General features: G+C 35.5%; 1 protein-coding gene across 6 annotated transcripts in view; it reads left to right on the top strand.

The window, feature by feature from the left end:
* ODF2L (outer dense fiber of sperm tails 2-like) overlaps positions 1–5,030 on the top strand; it is a 39,560-nt gene extending 34,530 nt beyond the window's left edge. For 5 of the 6 annotated variants that reach the window (XM_008590141.1, XM_008590139.1, XM_008590137.1 and 2 more), the window contains 2 exons: positions 2,078–2,203; positions 4,481–5,030. In XM_008590141.1, coding sequence (XP_008588363.1) covers positions 2,078–2,203; positions 4,481–4,609 — 255 coding nt within the window. In that variant the 3' untranslated portion in view covers positions 4,610–5,030. The remainder of the gene's footprint in view (positions 1–2,077; positions 2,204–4,480) is intronic. The other variant, XM_008590140.1, reaches the window with a different exon arrangement.
* Positions 5,031–9,842: the final 4,812 nt, after the last annotated feature.

Raw genomic sequence — 9,842 nt, 5'->3', positions numbered from 1 at the left:
AGAGGTGGAAACACTTTGAAGAGGTCACCGCCCCCCCCCCCCCCCATATATATATATAAAACCAAATTGAATGTGCAAATAATTGAAATTTTGGTTTTGATTAGGATCTGGAATGCTGTGAAGATAAAGTCCCTTTAGACAAATATTGTTGAATAAATACATACATGTAGGAACTAAATTCGAGTTAAATCCGCTAGGTTAGCATTCAGTGAATACCTCCATGTGCATCAGTCACTCTGCTAGTGCTTGAGATGCAAAGACAAATAAGTCCTGGCTGCAGCTCTCAGGATACAGTCTGGTAGGGAGTAACATGCAAACAGACAAGTGTCATCCAGCAGGTAGGTGCTGTAATGAAGGATGGGTTCAAGGTACGCTGGTAAGAGTAGTTATTTCAATCTGGAGGTGAGAGGAAATGATTCAGGAAGATCTCAAAGAGGTAAATTTATCAAACAATTTGAAGATCTAATCTTGAAAGGATATAAGGTGGGCTTTGGAGTCCAACAGGAAGTGGATTTGAATTCTGGCTCTGACACATTGTGCTCTGACCCAGAGCAGATTATTTCTCTTAATTTTAGCTTCTTCATCAGTAAAATGGGGATGATGAGTTTCCTCATAGGATTTAGTGATGCTAAATAGTGGCTCTCAGATATATATCTCTACCCAGACCTCTCTCCCCAGTGAAATCCAAATTCAAATATTTTGCTACTTACTTGGTATCTCCACTTAACATAAGCATCTCAAACTTAATATGTCCAAAACCAAATACTGAATCTTTCCGATTAGACTGTCTTCTGTCCATGATCTTCCTCAAACCCATTAATGGCGATTCTGTAAAAGTCAGATAAAAATTTGATATTGAAATATGGCTCTTATATCACAAGTGTCACATATATACTCATATTTTGATATTTTTAAACTCTGGGAAACCAATTTAAATTGATTTTGAGTGAGACATCATTGAATAAAAGCAAAATAATAAAATGTACTGCCAATGGTAGAAATGCAATACAGATTTCTCAGTGCCACCAGTCTTCAGGGGGAAAATTAGAAGTGACTTTATCTTGGGTGCTGCCTAAGTAGGCTTTGGAAATGACAGGTATTCTCAGATTCCTTCCCCAAAATGTTCAGAGTCCCCAGAGGTATGTCTGCCTATTCCTTTCTCTCCTGCTGCAGTGAAATAGAAGGCCATCTCTAGTTTCTGCTCATGTGAGGGGTACCATCAATTCTGTCACCATTGCCCACACTGAGGGGACACTGTGAAGGGCATGGATGTTTGTCCTGAGGGTCTTTCTCCCATAGCTTCAGATCCTGGTAGCATCCCTCGCACACAATCACCCTTGGAATTTATGCAGAAGATATCTTTGTAAATCACTTTATAATAACTTTGAGTCCATAGTAGTTAGGTTAGAGGACAGTCCTTTCCACTAACTCCTTGCTCCTGGACCACTCCCTGCCTCTACTCTCGTTCTTGTGGCTCCATCCCAACATTCTTACAAGTAGGTTCCCACATATCTGAATCATTGGATGAATACTGCTAAGCTAGACTTTCTGCTAAAATAAGCATTAAGAGAAATATGAAAATTCAAATTTGGACCACTTTGGAAGTGAATGAATGGAAAAAAAATCACTTGTGTGTGTGTGTGTATGTACATTGCCCCCCCCATTCTGTATATCCATATGTATAATCAGCATTTAATGAGAACATTCTATATTCCACCACCACTCTAGATACCATGGTGAATATAAATATTATAAAAAATGGCATTTTCAGTACGTTTTAAAAATATACTGTTGGGGTAAACACCTACTTAAGTCACAGAGCAGAGAGAATGTATACACCTCTTCAATCTCAAGCTAATTTTGCATATATTTAATGCTGCAAAGATAAGTACACATACTTATTCTATCTATGCTTCTTCAAGATAGAACATCTTTAAACATTTCCTAATTAAATTGTCTAATTTATTACTTAATATCTGTTTGGAAGAAATGGGTACAGTATAACTGTGTCCAAGCTATACATCATATTTTAAAGAAAGCACATTTAGTTATTTTACTCTGTTAATAAAAATTACAGGTTTCTGAAGAAATAGAAAAAATGTCATCTAGAGAGAGGGCTTTACAAATTAAAATATTAGATCTGGAAACGGAGCTTAGAAAGAAAAATGAAGAACAAAATCAGCTTGTTTGCAAAATGAACAGTGTAAGTATTAATATGAGTTGATGTCTTATCATAAAAAATACATTAGCATTTAACATTCTTACCGTGTGGTTTAGTTAAATAGTTGATGTACAGAGTGAGAGGAATTAAGGCTCATGCTTTAACCGACATTAAAAATAACAATATAAAACATAAAAATGTCAGGATCATGTCAAAGAATTTATTATCCTGCCTCCTTGGTAGCATCTTTGGCATTGCCCCCAAGTCTCATCAGGCTCTTTTGCTGCATTTTACTTTTGCATGACAGCTGCTTAATGAAAGTTACAGACATGATCTACTTATTTTCTTTCTGGTATGAATTTTTCATTTTTTAAAGATAAATACAATTTAAACTATTATTATGAGTTAGATTTTTGTATCTGTCTTGAATCATGAATATTTCCTAGAAAGATATAATTTGCTATTAAATATACAGTATTGTTATATCTGCATATGAGATGGATACTTTGGTCCACTCAGCTATGAAAAGAGAATACCAAATAGGCTGTGTTTAATTAGTCTTCTCATATTTTTTCCTGAATATTCATGAAATAGTCAATTGGCATAAGATACTCTGAAAGCTAGCATTAGTCGTGATTAAATTACATAACAACTATCTACTTAACAATGACATAGAGAATAATGACACTTTATTTTTTCTGGGAGCTACATACTCTATAAAAATTATTTTTTCATTCACAAGTTGAAAACCTAAAAAGTTCAAAATATTGTTTTTGGCATGCACTATTTAATTTTATTGCCATCAAAATTTTCATGATAGTTTAATCAGAACAAAATATTTATCACCTTTAGCACAGGCCTTCCCTATATTTCTAAACTTTTTTTTAGTCACCATCAGAGTTTCTGATATTATAAAATATGTGTAGTGTTCTTTGTGTGATTGAAGCCTCTGGAAAAATAAGTTAAGGTAAACTAAGATCAGGTGAGTTCACTTAGAATGTTCCAAGTAGTTGGCTAGAGCTATTAAAATAAACAAGTTTTAAGATCTGATGTTTTGTTAAACCTGATTATTTTTGCACTAGTAAAAATCTAGAATTCTAAGCATAGATTTAGACATTGTTGAAAAATGAGTTTATGTGTTGTGTTCAGAGGGCAGTTTGGTATTTATTTTATATATATGCTGTAGCCCCATTGAATTTTAAGCATCCTGAGAGCCTGTCTCACTGTTGCCTTTATCCCTGGTATCTTCCACGGGGCCCTGACCACCCTGTAGGCCTTTTCTTATTTTCTGCCCAAGTACCCTAGTGGGGGATGGAGTTGATGCACAGACCCAGGGTGACCTCAGCAGACTTACCCAAGGCTACCCTCCTGCAGCCTGAAATGTCTTTAAAGTCTTATGTATTATCCTATCATCAATTCACATTTTATGTTTTACCCTACAGTACAAGTGTATGTGTTACTATTTTTCTCTCCAAATTGTTGAGTAAAATTGATGCTCCGTAAAGATTGACTGTATTCATTCTGCGACTTTGTGTAGCCCAGTCTAGCATGTTGCTTCATACCACCCCACTCCTCGGACAGGCGTTGCTCAGTTTCAGGAGGTATCAGGTATCATTGAACACCTGATATGAAGGACATAAAAGATCTCGCTTCTCAAGGGCCTACATTTCAGTTGGAAGCTGGATGTTATTTGTAGCCTGTCTTTATCTAAAGCATTTTCAGTGAACAGATCTACTTAGGAATTTATATGCAACTACTTAAGAATTTATATGCAAGTTAAAAAAAAAAGTATTGATTTAAAAAATTTTTTCCTCCTTGAACATCTACAATATTAAAAGTTCTTTTTATTTTTTAAAGGAATCTAGAAATAAAATGTTCACATTATCAAAACTAGAATTCTATCAATTTTTAAAATAGTAAGTTTTATATTTTATGATATAAAATATAAATGTGCAGGCAGAGAAAATGGCAAAAACTAGTATGAAAATATGTCATGTTAAATGTAATGGAAACTGTGATGGTTTTAAATAAAACCCATTTATTAAGTTAATCATGTTAAAAATGTAATAATTCGGGGCTAAGTGAATGTGTGTTATAAGAAACTATAACACAGTAGAGATCAACCATGTGTGTACTTTAATTATTAATTTTAAAGAAAAGTGGTATCTAATATAATTTAATAATGAACACTTCAGATGTGAAGATTCTTTTAAAATATGAAAAATGTATTTTCAGTTATTATATATACATTTTATGTTATGACTTTTATCCTTTGATATAAGTGCAATTATTGACTATCTTTTTTTTTTTTTTATTTAGAAAGCACAACATCAGGAAGTGTGTTTGAAAGAAATACAACATAGTCTTGAGAAGTCGGAGAACCAAAATGAGAGTATTAAGAATTATTTACAGTTTCTTAAAACTTCTTATGTAACAATGTTTGGATAAATTGTCAAATTTATTTTCTATAAGCAGTAGGTTTGTACTGTGAGTCTAAAAAACGATTAGGTAAAAAAATAAATGAATACACTACCGTTTGTTTTACCTTATGATTTATGGGTGGTAGTGCTAGAATTTTTATATAAAGATTTTTGAAACATAATTTATTATCTAATTGAAACTTTAAAACAATATAGCTGTTAGTATTCCTTTTTCCTGGATAATTCTCATTTTGCTCTGATTTAATTCTTTTTTAAGTTGGTTTTTAGAATATTCTTCTCCCACATAGAGAAGTCAGAATCATTCTTTGTGATGTCTGTAGCCACCATTCAAGTGAATTTGTAATAAATCTAGGCCAAATACGATTTTAAATAATGTATGTAATTGTTTTATATTGTAATGTGTATAAATATAATAAAAATATTCCTGATTTTAATTTTTAATAATCGTATAATTATGTACTTTCTAAAGGTACCACATGTCTCAATATACTTAATATTGCTTCAAGTATATGCTCAGTTGCTGTTATAATTTCTCTTAGGTTTTATATATAAAATTTTAAGTCATAGCTATTGAATACCAACTGATGTGGCAGATGAAAACATGTTGGCAAGCATTGTTTCATTATAAAGAATAGACAATCAGGCTGTCGTATGAATTCATAGTCTCTTGTTCAGTTAATGTTAGTGATTATCTGATATTATATACACATTCTAAAGCCCCTGGGTTAATTAAAAGATTAAAAGGGAACAACTTGTCCCACCGTTCCCATGGCCAACTCACATGGGATGATCAAAATAAGCACTCAATATCAAGAAGCTTTAGGATAGGTCTTTATTATTGCAGGGAAGTTGTCCAAGTTGACCAGGAACTTGTTCCCTGTAATCTCCCACCCTATATGCCAAGGTAGGATACTCTAAAAGGGAATGGATGAATTTACAAGGGATCAATAATATCGACTGTTCTTGGACAATGACTTGAAAGCTCTTTATTCAAAGGAACACTCACGTCTTAAAAGATCATTCAAATAGGTAGGCTGTGTACTACACAGTCCCAGCCTATGAACAGAGCAATCTCTCCAAGGTGTTTTATTCTCTTTTCTGATCAGAAAAGGGGGCCTGTTCTCCATTGGTCAGCTCACTGCTTAGACTGTCATATTGTCCACAGGGGATTACTTCCTGGTGTCCCAATTGCTTCATAGTATTTTCCTTAAAATAGCAAAATATACAAAATATAGAACGTCACAAATTGGCCACACTTTTTTTGTCCAATAATTGCTGACAAGATTAGTGTTGCCTTTTTTTTTTTTTTCATAGTACTGCAGTACTGAAAAAACATTATTAACACTTACGGCCCTTTCTTCATCTCCTAAGGCAAAGGGAGCATTAAGAAATGCTCACAGGAAAGAATACTAAGCCTCTTGAGTTATGCTCACTAACTTGTGAGCTCCTTAAAGGCAGAACTGTACCTTATTCATATTTGTATCTCAGCCCCTATACAATACATGATATATAGTAGGTACTCAGTTGATGTTTGTGGATAGATAGATGAAATTTGAAAGAGGGAGGTATTCATATTCATGTTTTAGATATTAAAAATGTAAGCATAGAGGGATTAACTACCATGGCTGCATTATAAAGCTCAAGTTTTTAAAGTCGGCATATGAGCTTAAGTCTTCTGACTCCAAAATTAAAGTTCTGTGTACCGTGCTGTCTTCCCATTGCATCAGCAGCAGCACCCAGCAGCAGCATTGCTATTATTTATTATTGATTGAGCACTTGGTATGTACTTAGAACAGACAAAGTTCTAAGTGTGATACATGGATTAACTCATTTGTTTTTCAGGAAACTAAGACATGGAAACAAGGTGACACAGCTAGTAAGTGACAGGCATCCAGAATTTCTGCTCTTAACTTTGACCATACTACCTCTGTAACCTTTTCATAAATAAAGGTAGTAGTTTCTTTTAACAGCAGTGTATCTCATCCACAAACTTTTTGTCTTTTTCATGTTTTTAATCTTTAATTTTCATCAAAATAATTTGTTGTCTGTGGCATATAAAAATTGGTTCCTGCAATGTTTTAGATAGGAAGGAAAGACTACCAGAGTCCCTAAGGTTTGTACAAAGCTATAGGAGCATGACAAAAGAAGTTGGCAGATCCTAGAAGAACTTTAACAATCTCTGTGCTTAATTATTTGTGGAGCATGAAGCACACACATTGGGCTCTTCTGATGTGTGAACATCCAAACTTAGCGCCAGCGAGGCCCCAGAGTCAAAGTCCTTGTGTCCCTGAGTAGTGTTTCTGCTTCCAGCTTTCCACCATCCCAACAAGCCCATTTCCCCACAGTACTAAAAACGTTTGTAAGATTTTCCCTTTATCCTTGATATTCAGAGCCTAAAGCTTTTCTTAAACTATAAAAGTTTTCTTCCATTATCTGTGTTTTTATTACTTCTCCACATATTCCTTTTCTCCTACTCGTTTGGTCTCCGGGATCTGACCTCCAGGTGACTTGGACTTCTCTCAGGGCATCTGTCACTGGGTTTCTTGTGAGGTGTTTCTTTCACCTGATTTTTTTGACCAGTAATGTGGTTTCCAAGGGTAGTCATTCTATTTTTCTGTTGAGTGTTGAATTTTTAATTAAGAAATTGTGTGTTTCAGTTTTGAAAGTCTTTTTTTTTTAGTTGTGTAATTAATTCCGTTACATTTTCTTATTGAAATTCTCTTCTGCCTCTTCCATTGGTTCTACTTAAGTAGGTTTCTCTTATTTCTGTCCTGCCTTTCCTTCTGAGCCCCAGAAGTGAGTTAATTTTCCCTGCCTACTCATGGCTGTGGTTTTCTCAACACTTGCCAGCAACCTGTCATGCATTTCTCTTGGGCAGTAGCAAACCAAATGGTGAAATATGTGATGGCTCTGAAGCCATTCCCATGGACCTGTGAGACTGTTACCATCTGCTGAGTTTCTATGAGGAATTGTTCTGCTCCCAGACTTTTTCAGTCACAAGCAGCAGTACTTTCCCAACTACAAAGATTGGAAGTGATTCATTAGAGAGCCCCCTTCAGGGTTTTCTGGGGTCGGGAGATCTGTAGCAGACAGACAGCAAGTGAAGTCCTCTTTGCAGGTGAGCCACAAGCAGGGTATGTGGTTGGAAAAATGTGCAGCAATTTAAAGAATGAATTTGATCTATATCTGCTGGCTTGTAATTTATTTGAGATTTTTCTTTTTAGGTGAAAAAAGTCAAAATTATGTGTTCAGTATGTTTCATTTTTTGTAATTAAAATTCTATTTGTGTATATAAGTCCACATATGTTGGTGTGTGCATGGAGAAAGGTAGAGATGGGGAAATAGTATCTTTTCCTCTGTGTAATTTTATTTTGTTTCACTTATTCTAATGAGATTTTATTACTTTTGATTTTTTTTCTAATCAGATAAAATAAAAAAAATTTAAAGGTCAGACGATGGGCATGATAGGTGTTAGGGAGTGGGAAAGTGGGATTGGTGAGAGGTTATGGTCCAAGAATGAAATATTGGAATTTGATTGTCAGAGGTGGAGTAGTTTTGGACAATGAAAAAGTGAAGAGAAGCCTGCAAAGGGTGGAGATGGAGGTCCCAGGAGTCCAGGGTGCTGAGTTACTAAGAAGCTTTGGACAGTGAAGCTGTCTAGGATGGGTTAGGTATTGGGGTAAAGCAGAAGAAAAAGTATCCTGGTTCATTGTGAGCAGATGAGTAGACAGATGACAGTGATGAGGAATGAACTTTTAAAACTATCACACTTTCTGATTGCACTTAGAATAAAACCTGAACTCCTCAACATGGCCCTCGAGGCCTGCACAATCTGGGCCTGCCCACCCTGTCACCTCCTCTCCTTCTGTTCTCCTCCCCACCCACCACATCTATTTGCACTTGGTTTTCTTGAAAACCAAGCTTATTTCTTCCTTCCTTTTCTCATCTTGGAATGCTCTTTCCCCCACTTTTCGCCTCACTAAATCCTACTCATTCTTTCATATAGCTTCCTCTTCTTTTCCTTCATATTTGGCAATAATTTGTGTGATTATTTGTTTCACGTTTGTCTCACTAGATTGTAACCTCTAGGAGGATTTACTGTCCCATAATCTATATCTAGCACAGTGCCCGACACATAGCAGATACTAAATACAAATGTGTTGGATGCATGGATATGCTGTTGTTGGTTCTGTGCTTCAAAGCTGGGAGACAGGATTTGCCTAAGAGTGGCAGGGAAACAAAGTCTGGAGGAATGATTAGCTTTCACTCCCCAGGGCTGCATGTTTCCTAGAAAAGGGGAGGGGTTTCCTGTCTGGCAGAGTTAGAGATTCAGGGTGCAGGAGACCTCATTTATAATCAGACGAGTGTTCCAGAAGCTGCAGTGGAAAATGTCATGAGAGAGTTGGCAGTGGGACTGAGTCAGGAAGGTGGAATGGGTTCCTTTACAGCTGCTTGCTTCAGATAGTTTGAGAGGAATTTCTATTTTTCGTCTACTAAGAATAAAAATCCCACGTGTTGTCTTTTCTTTTGATACTACTGAATTGGGAGAGATGCTTAAATCTGAAGTATAACTGTGTGTTTTGGTTTATTTAACATTATAACTGGTTGTGGAACTTTCAGGAAACACTTCCACAAAAGAAAAAATAAGTAGTAAAAAAAGTTTAACATTTTTTTCCTTAAAATTTAAGATTTGTTTAAAACTGTATTGCATGGACTTATTTTTAAAAAATAACCGAAGTATTGTGCTGTTTTTATTTTTTTTACTTCAACATAATTTGGGCTGGGCAAGGGGTAGGAAGAACTGTAAGGAACCTGGTATATCTAGTATGTTGTTGTCAGATGAAGTTAATACAACAGTGAGATTGCTGTTAAAACTATAAAAATCAAACCTGTGATTAACTATCATGTATTATGTGATTAGAAACATTTTAATGGTATGGTTGGCAACCACTTTTTGCAGGCCTAAAGTTTATTATTTGCAACTTTTTTGTAAAGTAGATATCTTTTCCATAATTAAAAGCAAAAAAGGAGTGCATTAAAAAAATAAATAAATAAACAGAAAGTGTATCTAAACACAAGGCCATAAGACATATGTAAATGATCTTTAAGAAAAAAACCAAGATTTTGGGCCAGCCCGGTGGCGCACTGCTATAGTGCGCCGCTTGGGAAGCGCGGCGGCGCTCCCGCCGAGGGTTCGGATCCCACATACAGACCGGTTCCCGCTCACTGGCTGAGCAAGG

Source organism: Galeopterus variegatus, unplaced genomic scaffold (assembly GCF_000696425.1).
Source record: "Galeopterus variegatus unplaced genomic scaffold, G_variegatus-3.0.2 Scaffold5869, whole genome shotgun sequence".
NCBI classification, from domain to species: Eukaryota; Metazoa; Chordata; class Mammalia; order Dermoptera; family Cynocephalidae; genus Galeopterus; species Galeopterus variegatus.
Note: the sequence above shows the minus strand (reverse complement) of the source record. Positions and strands in the feature narration are given on the sequence as shown.